The sequence below is a fragment of the Botryllus schlosseri genome, chromosome 2 (genome assembly GCF_051294905.1).
Source record: "Botryllus schlosseri isolate E-star chromosome 2, Bs_hap1, whole genome shotgun sequence".
Taxonomy (NCBI): domain Eukaryota; kingdom Metazoa; phylum Chordata; class Ascidiacea; order Stolidobranchia; family Styelidae; genus Botryllus; species Botryllus schlosseri.
Genome location: NC_137237.1, coordinates 33,474,317 through 33,493,547, shown reverse-complemented (window position 1 = coordinate 33,493,547; position 19,231 = coordinate 33,474,317). Strand labels below are relative to the sequence as shown.

Below are 19,231 nucleotides of genomic sequence, written 5' to 3'. Positions count from 1 at the left end.
GAAATGCTTTGTACAGGACTGACGTCTAGCATAGGTGAATCTCTGATGACTTCCACAACAAATTTCTGAAACGTTTACAACCAGAAATCAACAGTACAGTATGCGATATTTAGCACTGCAGCAGGTGCGCGAGAAAGTAGCTTGCTAACCAATTTGTGGTTGCTATGCGTATCTAGTCACGTGATCGAAGTCCTGCAAATGGCCTATTAGAATGGAACATTACTGATACCAATTGACAGTGCACAAGCCCATTGAAACGCCTGCTCACGATATAACTACTGTTGCAGCGATTGTTGTGCAAGTGTCTCTTTCTTCAGTCAGTGCCAGAAACATGTGTGATAGCAAATCTTGAAACAATTACAATCAAATATTGATCCGGCAATGAGCAATGATTTCAAAACATCTGCTGGCGACAAGATTGAGCCTCATCGACAAATTTTACAATGCTACAATCAAAAGAAATAGCCCATGGCAATGAGAAACAAGAGATTTCAATCCAACTCCTCAAAACGAAATCTCAAGTCTTCAAAACTCATCCCTGGTTAACTTGTAACAAAAATGACAAGACTATGAAACTATGGAATGTGACTATGGAACGGAAACTCCCGTTTTCCCATTGTTAGGTCACGCTCGACTGAATCTAGCGGCTTTGGTCAATCGCAGCGCAACAATCGAACAATTTGCGTTAGGTTAAATGGCATATCACACTTACAGATACTCGACTTTGATAACGAAATTACTAGACTCATCAGTTAGTGGTAATCTTGAAACTTGCTACAGTGTTAGATGACATTATCACGATATACAATGCGGAAGCTAGTCGCTCATCTGGGTATGCAGCACAATCAAAATGCACATAGACCGATAGCGGCTTTTGCGAAAAATCCGCTACGCGCTAGGCTGCGCGCACCTATATACTCGACTTCGATATCTAAATTACCACCCTAATCAATTGGTAGCAATCTTGAAACTTGCTGTAGTGTTAGATGACATCATCAAGATATACACTTCGAAAGCTAGTCGCTCATCTCCGTATTCAACACATTCGAAATCAACATAGACCGATACCGGCTTTTGCGAAAAATCCGTTATTGGCTAGGCTGTGCGCATTGCGCACCTATGCAATACATAGTTACATACTCGACTTCGGTAACGAAATTACTAATCCAACTGTGTAGGAAGAGCCTTTAAATTTCGCACAGAGTTAGAACGCATAATCCGAATAATAGATACGAAATCTCGTCATCTCTCCCGCTATGGAAACACCTTCAAAATCTATAGAGCAACACAGGATTTTGCATAAAATCTGTTCGGCAGGTAGGCCTATAGGCTGGATGCAGGACAGTAACAGCACTTCGCCAGGCCCCCCAAAACGTCGGTCTTGGGCCTCCAATAGGGTGATAAATAATTGCCGACGCCGAAATGCCCATTCGAAGTTGCGTGTATTTGTATATTGCATAGGTTTGCGCAAAGTGCGCTATCGCATACCGGTAGTAGATTTTACGCAGTATATAGGTGAGCGCAGCCTAGCGCGTAACGTATTTTTCGCAAAAGCCAGTATCGGTCTATATGTGGATTTTATTTGTGTTGCATACCCAGATGAGCAACTAGCTTCCGAATTATATATCCTGATGATGTCATCTAACACTGTAGCAAGTTTCAAGATTACCACTGACTGATTAGTCTAGTAATTTCGTTATCAAAGTTGAGTATCTATAAGTGTGATATGCCATTTAACCCAAGGCAAATTGTTCAATTGTTGCGCTGCGATTGACCAAAGCCGCTAGATTCAGTCGAGCGTAACTTAACAATGGAAAACGGGAGTTTCCGTTCCATAGTCACATTCCATAATGAAACGCTGTCCATGCCTGAAATTCAACAAATCAAATGATGGATTCAAGTATTCACAATGGAGAATGCCTCATAAATTGGTTAATCATGCAAAGTGCAAGACTCATCTTACAGCGATGAAAAAATTCTGACCGCAGTTCTGAAAGTGCACTTTCGAAGTTGAAAAGACTAAAAAACATATCTCAGATGGACTATGGGTCAGGCACGACTTACCAATATGGCGTTATTTTACCTAATGTCAATATTGAGCGCATCATTGATGTAGGCCTATTTGGTATGCATCATGGCAGAGACAAATACTTTTTTTGAATTGGTGATACTGACTGCTCATAAATATCCGAGCCTTGAAATAATTTCGGATTTCGCTTCAGTGATGGGTTATCTTTGCTTTGACTGTATTGCAGTTTGTTCTAAATATGGGTAAAGTTCTTCCCAGTGCGTCATTTATACTATTAGGTGCTTTATACCTACTTTTGTCGCTCACCGTCTATTTGGAAAAAAAATTTCGCATCCCCAAAAGTTTTTCCTCCCATACACCTATGCTCTCAATCAAAAAGTGACATACAGTGCCTCCTTCGATTTTCACACGCTGTGCACTGCGGGATATAATACCTAATTAGAAACATTTTGTTGAAAATAACCCTAGCAAATGTGACGGCAGCGTTTTAAATAACGGGAAATTGGTGATCTAAAGGTATGCGCAATTCGTTTATATGAATTATAATCAGAGGTGGTCAGTAACGAAGTACTTCTACTTTTTGAAGTACTTGAAGTAGATTTTGCCTACTCACACTACTTTTTAAGTAGTTATGATTTTAGACTACTTCTACTTCTACTTAACAGTTTCCAGTTTTGTAGGCAAAAATAAGCGTAGAATACCTACTTACTTACTTACTTGTGAACCACCACGCCTACTTCTACTTGAGTAGAAATTCCGGCGTTACTTCTACTTCTACTTGAGTAGCGACGGTGACTACTTTGACCACCTCTGATTATAATACCCCACTGCATTTATGAAAACATATGTGGCAAACATCGTTGCGTAGCGCGACCAAAGATTTCGGGATTTGACATGTTTTGTGGAATGTTAATTTGTTCTGAACTCATTAAGGATATGTCCTACTACCACATCATCTACGGCGAAGCCATTTTTCTTCAGCGCCCCCCTTATCGCCCCCTGAGCTCAGCGCCTGCCATATCGCCCGCTGAGCTGCTCCGCCCCCTTCAAAACCGCCAGCGCCCCTTGGGGGGCGCACGAGGCAAGGTTAAGAACCACTGCTGTAGAGTAAAGAGCCTCATGCTGCATTTGAATTTTATATTCATATTTATTCCCGAAGCTTGTCAGCTGACACTCATCAAGGGATACCTTCATCAATAATGCGAGCATTCAACAAACTATGTTTAACAATAATCAGTATCTATCAAAAATCGAACGAAATTTAAACCGGCTAGTCGCTGACCTATCTGATTATGCACTGTCATCGACTGGAAAGTTTGCTTCATCACACGGATTGAACTTTGCATACCACCAACTAATGTCAAGAGTGAAGAGGTTTTCTCCGAATTCGAGATAATAATAGCTGAGTTGAAGCATCGTTTAGGTAAAATCGATTGATGACGGGCCGGCGCTCAAAAACAAGATTTCGGATCCGGAACACTGGTATTGAGGATGTCCGGATGACAAGGCCGATTTTTTGATGACCATGGAATGATTCAGTGCCAAATAACATATTTGCGAAGCAAGCCCAACAGCAATATAAAAACCTAATAAAGGTACAGGCGTGCTAATTCTGAACAAGAATGTTTACGAATAGAAAATGTTATCAATTCCTGAATATAAATCCATTCGTCCTACTTGACCCGATTTTGAAATATGACAACACCGCAAAGATTGAATCGCGACTACAACGACGCCTTCGAAGATTGACAAATGACGACATATTATCGACAGAGTCATACGACTGCATTAGGTCTGTTGGTTCCCAACGACCGCGTATGTACGGAATACCGAAGACGCATACGCCCTCTTTTAAGAGGATTTGTCCTCTTTCTTAAATAATTTAAAGTGTCTTCGGAGGACGCCTAAATGTCCTCTATTTTATGAATTTGTCCTCTTTTTTCTAGAAAATTTATAAAAATGAGATCAAAAAGCGCCACGAGTAGGCCTATTTAGGCAGTAGAGACGGAAAAGATGAACTTTTTTAGTCAACATCACAGAAGTATCGTAAAAAGCGGGTAATTCGGGAGTCGAGTCAAAGTGATGACATTTTTTTAGTGCTATTGGTTGAAAAATTTTCAAAATCACTAGTTTTATATGCCGGTACTATAGCTTTAGGAATTTTTGAAAAGTGTCCTTTATTTTTGGATCTCAAAATATGGTAACCCTATTAAAGACGATGTGCCACTCATACCGATACGCAGCATGACTCGGTCAACCAAGCACAAGTTAGTGAAGTGGTTGATCGACATACTGGAACCTGTTCTCCACCTATACGGTCACAGTGCGTAGGGGAGACCGGGGACAATTGTAACACTTTTCGTATTTTCCAACATTACGTGTTCTTCTCGTGGAAATTTCACTTCCAAAGTTATATATAAAGAAGCCAACAACTCGATAGTTGATATGAAAACTAAATTGGAACTCAATCAACAATCAATCATGGAAATTTTGGGTCGCAAAAATTGCTGCTCAAATGTTACAATCGCCCCGTACCCAGGGGCAATTGTACCACCTTTGCGGGGCAATTGTAACAGTGTTATTTATAAGTAAACACAAACTGAATGAACAACGAAAACGTAAGCACAAATTGTAACATTGCATGAAACTAAAGAAAGAGACGTTTGAACGCTTCCAGGCTACAGCCCATCGCATTTATGGCATCTGAATGCAATATCACCCTTCGTGTCTTGTTCAAGCTTAAAGTGTACAAGAGACACATTCATTCCATCATCTCCCTACACATATTCGGCCTCTTCTACCAAGGTTCTGTTGTTCAGCGTGCATAATGGGTTGGTCATTCGGTCACCTGCGAAGGTGCGAAACCGACCTGGCTAACATATCTTGGTTGAATGGGCCGATGATAGTATAGTAAAACGAGGACGCAACATTGTGTGGCGTCAAAGCTATAATGATATTTATCTGTGCTGTAGAAAATTAACGTAAATTGTTCATGCCATGATCAAAGTCAGAGGACGAGAATTAAGACATGACTATTGAAGTTCGACACACCAAAAGTCGACCAACATGAGAAAGGGTGGTCGAATCACGAAAATAACCGAACCGTCAGATTCACATCACCACTATTGTATGGCCGTTTCGACAGATGATCATGTTAGAATTGGTATCGCAAGGCAGTATCTGTTCTGGTGAACTTCTGGCTGTTGCAAGATTATTCTGCAGTATAGATGAATGGTAATACCAACATATGAACAAAGACATTCAGAATTAATAACATATTGTAACGGGGCAAAAGTAACAGAGTGTTACGATTGCCCCTGACACGCTCGACCATGATTAGTGTCTCAGTATGGTACCTTCCCGGCGATGCAAGTCCTATTCTTTCCATCACCACGGTAGACTATAGTAACATTGTTCCAGCTACACATATTACTTTGTAACTACTTGAGGTACTATTCGTCCAGACAAATTATTCCAGACCAGAAAAACTTTACTCAAGGGTAAAAAATTTCGTTTTTTGAAAATTATTCCGGGGTTTCGCATCGTAGCTCAACGTAACTCCAGGTATAATAGAAGAGATAACTACTGCATGTGCACTTAAAATATCAAGCTGATTTCTCCATCCTACTAGCGGTGAGGTCGATTGTTACATTTGCCCCTAGTTACATTTGTCCCCGGTCTCCCCTACACAATTCTTTCACCTTCGCCGATGAGATGCGTTGTTCACAACTATACGCACTGCATATGCTGTAACTTTCCATGCTCATTTGACATAAAGAACCTTTTGATCAACTAAATGAGACTTTGAATATTTGTGCCTTTTTCTTCGTGGTACACCCTTTTAACGGTTAATGAAAAGCAGTGTTGTGATCAAGTCACTACCTTCGAGTCACGAGTGATTTCGAGTCATTGCACATTTTGACTCGAGTCAAGTCAGAGTCAAGTCAAGTCACTCGATTTTTGGAGGTGACTCGAGTCAAGTCAAGTTAAGTCACGAGTTAAGTCACAATTCAAGTCAAATTGCCTTTTCGAGGTATGAGACGTGATTACGTCATTGTATTCTACTGGCCGTCTGAAATACAGATTAAATATACACGCAAGTGAGGCGCTGTATCGCTCACATATAAGTATAACTAATAAACACGTAATTGCACAGCGTCAGTTTATAGTTACCAGCCAAAATAGAGAATAGAGAAACGAATTGATAAGATGCAATACATAACCCTTTTGCAAATTGATATGATACAATTCGAGCCTGCGCCAATGGTCGAGGACTATAAATAAACTATTATCTAATTCCATTTCAATAAAACAAGAGGTTTGATTTAGTTAAGAACACAGAACAGAAATAGACATTTTGCTATTAAATTACTTTACTATACTATAGTGTCCGACAACGTAGGTTGTAAGCTTCGATCACTTCGTTTGCGATCACTATATTTGTGAGAGAACAATGGAGGCTCAGTAAAACGCACGATCATTGAATGATTGGTCGCTCTCACGGGTTACACCAGCGTTGCGCGAACAATCCGAACATATGCAAGATACAGTGATTTTTATCGACACCGATTTCATGATGACTTGAAATTGACTCGTGAGTTTTGCTTCGAGTCACGAGTCAATCCACATTTCTGATACGCCGAGTCAAGTAAAGTCAAGTCATTTTAGCAAAGTGACTCGAGTCAAGTCAAGTCATACGAAAAAGTGACTCGTGTCTGACTTGAGTAAAGTCAAGACTTGAGTCATCCCAACACTGATGAAAACTCGTACATCCCTGACCACACAATACACCTATTCCGTAGTAAGCCTAATCCAGGGATGTTCAACCTTTTTCCTAAGCATGACAGCATTTCGATGACATATATTTAATTCCGCCGCATTCCAGCTGCCCATCTGGACGACAAATACATATGTGGAACTGGCTATTGGAAGCTTTGCACCTTCAGATATACCTTGCGTATGGAAGTTTCAATTGGTAGAAGCAGAACATTCCAACAGCAATACTAGATATGCACCAAAATCGCGAGCGTAAATGTCAGGAAAAGCGTATCGGGCCCGGTATCCATTGTCGCGCCGAGCGTGAAAAATCTTTCAATCTCTTTAATGAATTTCGTCAAAAATGTTAGTAGTCTCAAATATTGCTGTCAAACGGTGAAATAATGAGAAGGGCGATATTTGTTGACGTGTCAAAATAAGTCAAAATTTTGTCAAAATTGTAGCGTTAGGTCAAAAAAATGTCACAATTGTTTACAAAGTCATTTTTTTCAAACCGCATTTCTTTTGTATCGTAAATGTTCGTCGGTGAAGTTATCGTTTAACATTTTACAGCCTGCAGCCTACTTTATAGACCTTCCGCTGTTGGCGGCCCATTATCTGCTCATTGCGAATCAGAAACGGCCAACTCAAACAAATAAGTTTGACATGGTGTTACGCTGAACGTACCGCAATATCCTGACTGAAGCAAGACTGCGTGGGCATTGGTTCTTATATCAAGAAGTGCATGCTGAAAAATTGTGATGTAAACAACATTGTCAGAATGAAGCAACACGGTGTGTCACCAGCAGTGTACACCCAACTTAGTGTTGCCAGCCAACAACTGCTGCTGTTGAACGTTCTTTCTCCATTCTTGACAAGCTACTTAGTAAGGACAGGCACTTTCTACCTGAGAATTTAGGAATGTATCTTTCGTTGTATAACAACAAATTTTAATTATATCTGCCATAATGCGTGATGTAACTACTGGAATTCTTCATAGGTCCAAATTCCGTTAAAATGAAGTTTTTTCAGGTCAAACTACTTCATAAGGCAGACAGTTCCAACCAGAAATGAAGATAAGTAGTACAATTCTAACATTATGTGGGAAAACATCTAATGTACATACATGAGGTCACAATTTGGTCCAAATTAAGCTTTTTATGGTCAAAAAATGTCAAAATTTCGATTTTTAGGTCAAAATTTTTCTTTTTTTAGGTAAAAAATCGCCTCAATGAGGAGAAACATTTGCTTATGGCATACCAAAGGAAATAAAATTTACAAGATGCCTACATTTAACAGGAACATTGTACGATATAGCACATCTACTCGATCTGTTCTGAAGCATAAACTTGCCAATTTATTGTGATAGCTAGTCATCAGTCCTTTGTATTACGGATCTGGTACATCCCAGTACACCCCATCCGAGTGGTACACCCTTTGAAATTATATTACAGCCCAGGGTGCACACCTGGTTGAAAAGCCCTACTCTATATAACGGTAAGCTAATACCTCTCCCTTTTCGAATGCTATCTCCATTGAATGGATGAGAAACGCTGTTTGCTCCGTTGCATTTAGTATCAACAGTATAATGTAGAAAGAGATTGAGCCACGAAATCATCATTGGGGCCTATTCTAGCTGCTATATCTGTGGTGTTCTATGAAGATTTAGCTCTTCAGCTTATTGCACCTCTGCTCTTAGTCTAAAAGATTGTAAAATCAATTAGGTCGGCACCTTGGTCCATCGGGCGCTGATGATTTGCTCTGAGGATAGTTAGTTAGTGCATGGTACTTTGTAAACTTACTTAGTTGATGCATGTTGTTATTTCCTGTTCCTCTGCTGGTATTTTTACCGCGGGACTTAGGGCAATGCGAGGGCCATCCGGCGCGATCTTCGGCCACGGTTCTATAACCGGCAACCTTTCTGGGATCGCACTTCATGTTGAATTAAATTCTGTACTTGGGCATGGGCATATTCTTTCATTTTATTGATGGGAAGGCGGCTACACAATAATTAAAAATCGACCGACACAATATATCACGCGAATGCAAAGAAAAAGTTCATGTTTAATACATCTGCTTAAAACTCAACTTGTGTCAATTTTCAAAAAATTTCCAAAAATTATTATTCATTATAGGGCCATGACCACTTTTGTCTCCTCCTGGTTATGCCATTTGGAGAACTTCCAAACTGTTGCAGGACCGCATCAATGAACACATTCAACTGTGTACCAAATCGTATGCTTCGATATCGCACATCAACTAGTTTTGTTTCTTTCTCATCTTGACTGTGCTATAGCCAGGGTTGCCATACCGTCCTTATTTCCAAGATTTGTCCTCATTTTTAAGGGCCACGTCTTAGAAAACTCAACTATCCTTATTTCTAAGAAATGTCCTTATTTTCGACTTGCGTCCTTATTTTGTCTTATTTTCAACCACTACAGAACTTCCATCGTTTTCCTCTGGTATCTGTGTTGCATAATATTCCAAAATACGTTTTTGCGTCAAAATTTTATGACATCATAAATGAAAGGTACTCCTGTGGCGTACACACCACAGGATTTGAGTTCTAAGTGGTGAGATAGCTAAGGCAGTGAGTGGTATAGTGGTTTCGGCTGTAGGCCTACCAAGCTATCGCAGTGGACGTCATTTTAGTAGTAAACAGCCGCACCAGGCTTCTGCCGTCTAGCCAGCTGAAAAAGCTGTGGGGAAGGCAGCATTTATTGCGTACCGGAAAAGGGCGAAGTGTAGTCGACACTTGGGCTAAAAAGTAGTAAAGCTATTAATCATTGATAAATTTATCTAAATTATATCTAAATCTGTTCAGTTAGAATGAGCAGGCGTAAAAACGTTTTTCGTGACGATTATGAACGAGAATTCGAATATATCAAAGGAAGCTTAATGAAGGGCGAGTGTTTCGCACATTGCAATCTCTGCAATTGTGACATTAACCTGGAGGCCATAGGAAAGACCGCTATTTCAACTCACATTGATACCTCAAAACACAAGAAGTGTGTCATAATGATTGTCTCGAGCCAGTCGATGAATTATTTTTTCACAAGTCGATCAACACCAACGACCAGCATAGACTACTAGGCAGCTGCTGCTGCGGGTACCTGGACATCCCATACTGTCAAATATCAGCAATCATTCCTCTACAACGATTGCACATCGCAATTGTTCAAAGCGGTTCCAACATCGCAAGGACGTCTGCTTCGGTCAGGACCAAGACTACAAGCATTGTTACTGGAGTTCTTGCTCCATACGCTCAAAAATGATTTTGTCTAAACTTTTTCCATCTTGGTTGACGCCTCTAATCAGAACGAGGTGAAGAAGTTTGGTTTATCATTCTATGGGGGGGGGGGCGGACCAGCGTGTGTTTTGGGGGAGGGGCTGACGAAGTGCTGTTTCGGCCTTGAGTAATGGTAAACCTAAACCTGAGCTGTCGTGAGATCCATAAAGCACTTTCTAATAACAAGGAGTTGCAGGAGAAGGTTGTTTCTTGCGAAAAGTATGTAATGTGATATGCCACGGCTCGTATAAATACAAAGTATATACAAAATCGCTTTTATTGGCAGCCTAATCTAATTTTTCAACTGTCCTTATATTTGAGTCCATGTCGATGGCAACCTTGGCTATAGCTCTCTCGTATTTCGAATTTTTGTAGTTTACTCGACTTGACTTAGCGATACAGATTGTTGCTAAACAAATTTTGTTGAATGCTCGCATTATTGCTGACGTTATCCCCAGATATGTGTCAGCCGAAAAGCTTCGGGATTAGATATGCATATATTATTCAAATACATTAGGACGCAGATTAAACACTAAAATTACGGACATGTCCAGAAAAATCCTGATGTATGATTTGCATATACTAATTCCACCTATGTTGGACAACGCAACTTCTCTCTGCAACACGTAAAGACGTGCTTCCTGCACTTCAACAGAGCAATGTAGTTTACGAATTTAAGTGTCACTGTGATTGTGGCTACGTGGGAAGAACATCGAAGCGCTTGCAGGAACGCATAGATCAGCATGTCCCTAGATTCATTAGAACACGCTCGTCACGCTCGGTGAAAAGCTCACCCTTGACTCACCCGCTCAAGATTGAAGCGGAGCAATCAAAGGCCATAAATTCTGCAATTGGAAAACACTTGTTGGATGAACCCACCTCTGCAAAAAATTATCGAGACAACACATTTCGCGCACTCGGAAAGGGTCGTTCACACTTTCATTTGTGTGCCTTGGAGTCGACTTTTATCAAAATACAGCAGCCAAGGCTGTGTCAACAAATAGAGTTCGTGTATCGTCTGAAAATAGTACATTGAACGCTCTTGTATTCGAAATTTCATGCTGGTGACGTCACATTTTCTGATACAATTGTTGATATACAATGTTCTTTTGAATTCTCTACTATAGTTGCTGACTCTTACGATTACCCCTGGCGAGTGTCAGCCGAAAATATTCGGGTTCATTTCAATAGGAATATACCATTCAAATTTAGTTTACGACATTATTCCTGCATCCGGTTGAGTAGAAATGCTCACTAATTTGAGTACATGTGATTGATTGTGAATGTGACATGTATAGTTTTCTGAGTTGATTTGTAGGAAAAATGGAGATATAAATAAAATTTTTGCAGCCGGAGCTGGAGTCCGGGGTCCGTGTGTTTGACGTTTCCGTAGTCTGAGTCAGGTTTGAAGTCCGTATATTGAACATGTTTGAAGTCACTGGTATGGACTGAACCGACTCTACAGGACTGATATATCACTCAATAAAAGAGAAAAGTAATGTTGTATATTATGGCTCTATTTTGCGTGTAGATAGCTGCTTTCAAGACATCTGAAAACAATTATAGTTGCCTAAATGATCCATGTAAGTGAAGGGTGTAGAAATGTTTCTTGTAAGTTGCTTGCCGAGCGACGTCCGGGTTTCGCAGACTTCTGATACTGATAAATCGATCACCTGGTGACATCTTTTTAAACTGTTCAAGGTAATGAGGAAAATGACAATATTTCGAGACTGATACAGTCCAAGCAACTACATGTGACACGAGCGTTTTCTATAATCCAACGTACGAACGGGACCGAGCTGATGTCTTGCCCGTACGCATATCAATAAGTCTGGTAATTCGTCGTCTCATGTGAAGGTAATTATCGGCGATCACTGCGAGACTCCGAGACGGCGTGCAGGCTGCTCCGAATCCAACAACAGGTAATTCATATTGCTGAAGGTCTGTTCTGTGTACTTTTCATTTGACTATGTTTATTTCGCCATTCGTGATCGTGGATATCCTGCGTGGTGTCGACCGTTCCAATAATGCCCGTCCACCCCGTTCAATAACCAAGGACCTCCGTGATAAGTTGACTGTGATTGCTAAAGGTGAATTCTCAATTGTGAAGTCGTACTGTAACAAAAATGATGAACCGGAACCGGGTGAATTTGCCGTGAAGTTGAGGTTCAAAGAAGACTTGGCGATGTTCCGAATGGGTAGGCCTAGGCCCGAAAACCTGAAGTGGAATTTCGATAGGGAAGAGAAGATATTGGATAAACTGCGCGGTCATCCAAATATAGTGTATTTCTACAGAAGTTACCACGAACAAGCCATACATTTCCAAGTATTTGAAAAGATGGTCGGAGACGAACTCTTCAAGTCCGTTATCGGCCAATACGATAGATCGCACTGCGAAATGCATGTGACGTGGTACATGCGTGTTCGCACTTCGATACTGTCACGATAAGAAAATAATCCACAAAAACGTTATTCCTCCGAATTTATTCCTCGCCAGAACGTATCGTGGTGAATCTGTGAAGCTCCTTGGCTTTAGTTCAGCGGTTGAAGCAAAGCACGGTGACGGTTGTTACGGATCCGTCGGTACGGTGGGCTACAGATCCCCTGAAACAACTTTTGTGGACGGATACCACTGTGGTGTCGACGTATTCGCATGCGGCTGCATCGTGTACAATCTGCTGACTGGTTCACATCCTCACTACTTTGCCACGGGTAAGGATCCGTCTTTCGTTTCGGAGGGTTGGCGAGTCCTGTCGTCACAGGCAAAGGACTTGGCGATTAAACTGCTGACTTACGATGATCGAGATCGCATCACCGCCGCCCAGGCGTTGGATCACGATTTCTTTTTTGATGGCAGTCGAGTGGGAATCAAGTTCCCTCTTACAATCGCTGTCCACGGATTGGCGGAATTTACTCGGCAGAAAATGTGGGAAACCGTCACCCTCGATAGTAATACACTCAGTATTAATTAGACTCTCCTGTTAAGGATGAGAAAGGGAATAGCCTGATGCTAAATAATCTAATCCGGTGGCGAATTTCAATTGTTCGGTATCCCTCATATAACACGAATTTTGGACAGAATGCATTGCGCTTGATCAGGTAAATTGTTCATGTTCACCTTATTCAAAATAAATGAACATCTGGCATTCGATATTGTCGAGTAGTTCGTTTATTATTTCTGAGGGTTCGATTTCGAGTTACATGTAGAGTAGACATATAGAAAATGACGTATGATAGTAAAGTAAATTGACTGCCGGGTGCTGAGTGCAATATCGGTAGTTTTCATACAGGTAACAGGAACATTTGTTAGAACGAAATCACCGAGTATGTATAGGAATCTACAGATCGTGGATTCTTAGCTAGCCAGGAGTGCAGGATCCCATTGGAGGTATGCGAAGTTCCAAAAAAGGTGTACGAGATGGATTGTGGAATCATGCACTGCTTGGAGACCAAAATTATTTCGAAAGCCATCATTTGGTGGAAAATTTGCTGAGCAGTTTACATTTAAATAGAAAATTCTCTTCGCGCTAGGCACAATTTCATGTAAATAGTTATACAAAAACTCGATTATGGGTACCGCACTCTCAAATATTAGTAATAATAAGTACTATACTAGGTAATGCTATTCGGTTATACATCACGCCACAAGGCATACTTGACCACAGACGTATGCAGTGTTGGCCCCGAGATCGGAGGCGATACAACGTTGGCCCCGAAAAAGTGGCGAAACTTACGATAGTGATATCTTCATCCGCAAATATAGCCGGTGCCGAATAGTCCCGTCCTGCAATCTGAGCCCCGCGTTACAAATGTGATCATCAGAGCAGACAATGTGCCCCTTGAATAAATGCGAATTGGGAATCCATGACTTAATTTAAGGTTTACAATAGGGTTATGACTTGAAAAAATACCTTTAGCAGGAATTAATGAACATTTCGGTATAAATTGATCAAATTATAATTATTTTGTTCAAATCGTAAAAAATGTCCCGCGCAAACTAAATTCAATTTTGGACATTGATTTAAAGATAGAAAAAAATTACAATTCGAAGATTATTCTACGCTACAAATTTAATCTTCAAATATTTTTCTTTTGCACTTCTGGTAAAGTTCTTCCATGAATTTGACTTCCCTTTCTGTAATTGTGTTAGTGCCAGAGACATATACAATGTACTTATCCTAATTCCGATGGGGTTTTAAGGCACTTTATCGCTGCAGGACATTCGAGCTCAAAGATAGCAGCAAATAATATTTGTTATATTTTAGAGCCCGGCCGATATTGGAATTTTGGGTCGATCCCGATAAAAACGATAGCTCACACCTTGACCGATAAACCCGATATTCAAAAGAAGTGGAATATATCTTAATAGGCACATTTTCAACGCTTTGGAGCATTTATTTGAACAGCTTTATAGCCATTGTTATACTTGAACATGAAATAAACTATAGAAAGGCAGCTATCAATATTCTGAGTCAAGCGGTCAAAGATTATAGTTTGCTGACTTATTCCTACCGCCATGTTGTGACGTAATTTTTCACCTTCAATGACCGATACCGATACCGATGCCGATTAGTGGTAATCTACTATTTTTGTTGAAAGAGCGGCATGCTCTGCACAGCTCAAAGATAAACTTAAAATCATCCCTCCAGCCTTGGTTTTCTAATATTTTCATCTGAAGTTCTGGCTTGGTGGATTGTACCAAGTTTTCGTGGTGTTTTACCACATCATCTCCAAATTTGTAGCTGAGAGTTGGATTTGTTGAAGACGTTGGATCGAAGGACTCTGATATATGCTTTAAGACTCAATAATATGATGTTGGCAACCAATGTATGGTGGTTTATCAAAACCCTTGCTCATCATTGCATTTTGCAATTTCACAACAACGCCATTTCGCCGTCGAGTATCAACAGATGCTGTGTCACATATGATATGACATTTTCAAATTTCCCTATGCATCATATTCCTCTAATCGGTTTTCTAGACAGCTGAAAATATCTTGAGTTGTTCTATTTTCCCATTTTCGAACACCCAATTTGATTTGTGTCGAACCAATTGAAATTATACCATACTGTCTACATCTAAAATCGAAATTCTTCATTATTTAATGATTATTTATTTTTGACTGTAAACAAGAACACGATAGAATTAATTCAATCTGGGCAATAACAATATACCAAAATACTATTTTAAATCTTCGCAATTGGAATTGATTAAGTTACATTCAAATCAGTCGATACATATATTATATAGTCTGTATCTCCAAAATAAACCTATCCTTCACACACTGAAAACTGGAAAACTTTTGTGCGGTAGGTTTTTGTTTGAACAGTCTTAACTTTTGTGAGTTTTCAAATCAGGACACAAAAGTTCATCATTCATGACTACAGGACACACAAAATTTTGAATTTTTCGTTCAAGTCATAACCCTAGTGTACAACTATACATTGTATACAATGTGGTGCACTATGTTTTCGAATTTATGACCTCTACCGGCTAATCTGTGCACGTGGGCGGTCAGTGAATAAAAAAGCCTGTCGTTACACTATAAACAAATATATATAAGTCTTGCGTTTGTGAAGTGGGTAACCGTGGACTGCAATCGATACGGATATAGTGTGTTTGTTGTTGAATCGTGTTTACAAAGGTGATGAGGTGTTTCAAGACACCATTTGTTTTAAATGCAAACCTAGGGCAGTCTAAGAAACAGAGATACGTTGTTATTAGATTATTCTACTACTAGAACATAATCTGTGATCATTTCATTTGCTCTCACAAGTCACACCGGCGCATCGAGAACAATCCGAACATAAACAAGGTAAAGAGATTTAATCGACACCATTTACTTGATGACTTGAAATTAACTCGTAAATTTTGCACCGAGTCACGAGTTAATCCACATTTCTGAACCGCCTAGTTAAGTCAAAACAAGTCATTTTTGCAAAGTGACTCGAGTCAAGTCAAGTCATACGATAAGTTGACTCGAGTCTGACTTTTGCTTTATGACAGTGAAAATATTCTTGCCCCCTTTATCGTCATATCACAAAATACAAACATAATGCTATAGCAATCCCAACGGATAGTTAACTGCCATGGAAGGTTATGACTGTTGATGAGAGAATTCTCATGTAAGAAATTCAGACTATACACAGAGGAATAACAATGAATTAGAGGTAAATCGCTTGAGGCGCGAAAAAATCAGTTGACTGGAGCTTTGCGCCCCCTTTCAGATGTTATCACGTCCCCCAATGGTGGCGCGTCCCCAGTCTGAGAACCACTGGTCTAGTATATTAGTTCTAGCTATTGTGTGATTGTGGGCAAAGCTTATATAAAAGAGTCAGTAAAAATTCACAAATGGCAAGCTGAAAATTTCGATCAAACTTTCCAACAAAGCGAATAATTTTCAAATTGGCAAGGTGCATGCTCGTTTAGTGCTGATTTTTTTCATACCACCAGTGTCATGAGGAAAGTAGTTCGAAGTTGAAATATAGATATATTCAACCAAAGATGGTATTATGACGCGAAAAATTTTAATGTATGAAAAAGTTTCACAGTGCAGAATCCACCAAGGTTCGTTCGCGAACGCGAACCTCCAAATATCCGAGGTTCACACAGCATTTTAGCTTTGTGGAAAATTATATAAAGAAACTTCCCGTAACTTCCGTTTTCAGAATGGAAGCTGACGACTGACGAGCTGTACGAGAATACTTTCGTCGTTGGTCGTGGCATATGGCACGGTCAGTACTAAAAACTACTTCTGTCCCGAGAATGTGAGGATATTTTTCTGATCCTTGTGTTTATAACGAAAAGGTGTGGTGCACGTATTCTACGTTGATTAGAAAAAAGATCCGCGTGCGAGAAAATAGTAGGATTATATTCATCGAAAAATTCCTAGTTATTTGTCTTGTCTATATACACATACACGACAGTTGTGCAAGTTGACGCAATTTTCATACGAATGAACAATGAGCATCTGAGCATCTAAAATTTAAAGAATTCGTTAACATGAGTAACTCTAATGCCAGGTGGTTATTAACGTTTATCTACATGCCGAAACCATACGCTGCAAGCTTTCGGCGAACCCCAATTTTTAGCTTGTGCGACTAAAACATAAATCCACCACATTTACTAGTAACACATTATTGTATCAATGATATGTATCAATGATACTTATGTTGTTGCTGTTTCTTCTGCTTCGCCACAATTTTCGAGACCTACAATATTTTAACGATAAGTTGTTCTAGCTTTGAAAGGTGATGGAAACTTGAAACTTGCTGCATCAGTAGCTGATATCGGTAAGATTAACCAGCAAAGCTTACAAGAAAATAATCCGTAAACAATATAACAGTAATGAAATATCGCAATTGATATTTCTCACTCACTCACACGTCAGATATAAATTTTGCTCAGTTGTCGCTATAACGTTACAAAAACATATCTTTATTTATAGTTCGAGTAGAATTTTGAAAACTGGTTCACAGACTATTTTTAAACTGGAAAGTGGGTCGCGGCTTCAAATAATTGAGAACAACTACTCTATAACCTATTAAATTCGTAAAACTGGGTAAAAAGGCCTTGTCAACAAACTTGTACAAACTAACAATCTAGTTTGTAGATTGTCAACTTACTACAGGTTTTTTGAGCAGCCTACTTCTAATTCTAGTTCTAGTTGCGTATTTTTAAAAGTGGATAGTTCTGGTTCTAGTTCTAGTTGCGCACTTCGATGAATGAGTAGTTCTAGTTAGTTCTAGTAATATTAGTTGCCGAACGACTAAAAAAATACGTTTCGTCGTCTTGCGGAAATCGCGATACCTGTGTTCTGTTGTCTGATGTTCTTTCCCCTATTGCTAGCTCAGAGCCATCTCTACCAGTGGCGAAGCCCGGCGTGGCTGTGGGGGGCGCGTGGGTCATAGCCCCTCCTATTTCAAACTTGCAATGAAGTTCATATGGAGAACCGATCCGATTCCGATAAAGTAAAATTTAAGAAGTCGCTTTGGAATTGAATCTAGTTGCCGTAGATGTATTTTAGTTAGTATAGTTGCGGATTTTGAAGGAGGGTAGTTCTAGATATAGGCCTACTTATAGTTACGAGTTTGTTCAAGTCTGGTTGTGAAATTGACATAATGCTGAGAGCAGTACATGACAGCTATATTTCCGTGATAGAATGCAGTGTTGGGATGACTCGAGTCATGACTTGACTCGAGTCAGACTCGAGTCACCTTTTTCGTATGACTTGACTTGACTCGAGTCACTTTGTGAAAATGACTTGACTTGACTTGACTCGGCGTATCAGAAATGTGGATTGACTCGTGACTCGAAGCAAAATTCACGAGTCAATTTCAAGTCATCAAGCAATCGATGTCGATAAAAATCACTGTATCTTGCAATCGAATTGATCGCGAAACGCTGGTGTAACCCGTGAGAGCGACCAATTATTCAATGATCGTGCGTTTTACTGAGCCCCGATTGTTCTCTCACAAATAAATGGACCGCTTACGAAGTGATCGAAGCTTACAGCTAACGCTGTCGTAAACTATTAAGTAAAGTATTTTAAAGAAAAATGTGTATTACTGTTCTCTGTACCTGAACCAAACCTCTTGTTTTCTTGAAATTAAATTCGAAGATACTTTATATAGTCCTCGACCATTGGCGCAGGCTCGAATTGTATCATATCCATTTGTAAATGGGTAATAAATTGTATCTTATCAATTCGTTTCTCGATTCTCTATTTTGGCTGGAAACTATAAACTGAGGCTATGCAATTATACTTGCGTAGTTTAGCATTTCTACGTAGCCTATATGCGAGCGATACAGCGCCGTCTTACGTGTATATTCAACTTCATATTCGTTCATCGGTTCAAAATCAATGACCAGTGAATCTGTGTTTCGGACAACTACAAAAATGCAATGGCGTAGGCATGCCTCATACTTCGAAAAGGCAACTTGACTTGAAATATGACTTGACTCGTGACTTGACTTGACTTGACTTGACTTGACTCGAGTCACTTCCAAAAATCGAGTGACTTGACTTGACTCGAGTCACCTTCGAAGATCGAATGACTTGACTTGACTCGAGTCAAAATATCCAATGACTCGAAATGACTCGTGACTCGAAGGTAGTGACTTGATCCCAACACTGATAGAATGTAAGAGAATGTAAT

The 19,231-nt window shown here is 39.9% G+C and overlaps 2 protein-coding genes across 3 annotated transcripts in view; both read left to right on the top strand.

Annotated features, from left to right (window-relative positions):
* Window positions 1-19,231, top strand: part of LOC145434472 (sarcoplasmic/endoplasmic reticulum calcium ATPase 1-like) — a 402,254-nt gene that overhangs the window by 103,722 nt on the left and 279,301 nt on the right. The window lies entirely within an intron of this gene.
* LOC145434672 (calcium/calmodulin-dependent protein kinase type II-like) lies at window positions 12,043-13,045 on the top strand. The gene is made up of 2 exons (XM_080312016.1): window positions 12,043-12,485; window positions 12,610-13,045. The coding sequence occupies exons 1-2, from the start codon at window positions 12,043-12,045 to the stop codon at window positions 13,043-13,045; spliced, it is 879 nt and encodes a 292-aa protein (XP_080168142.1).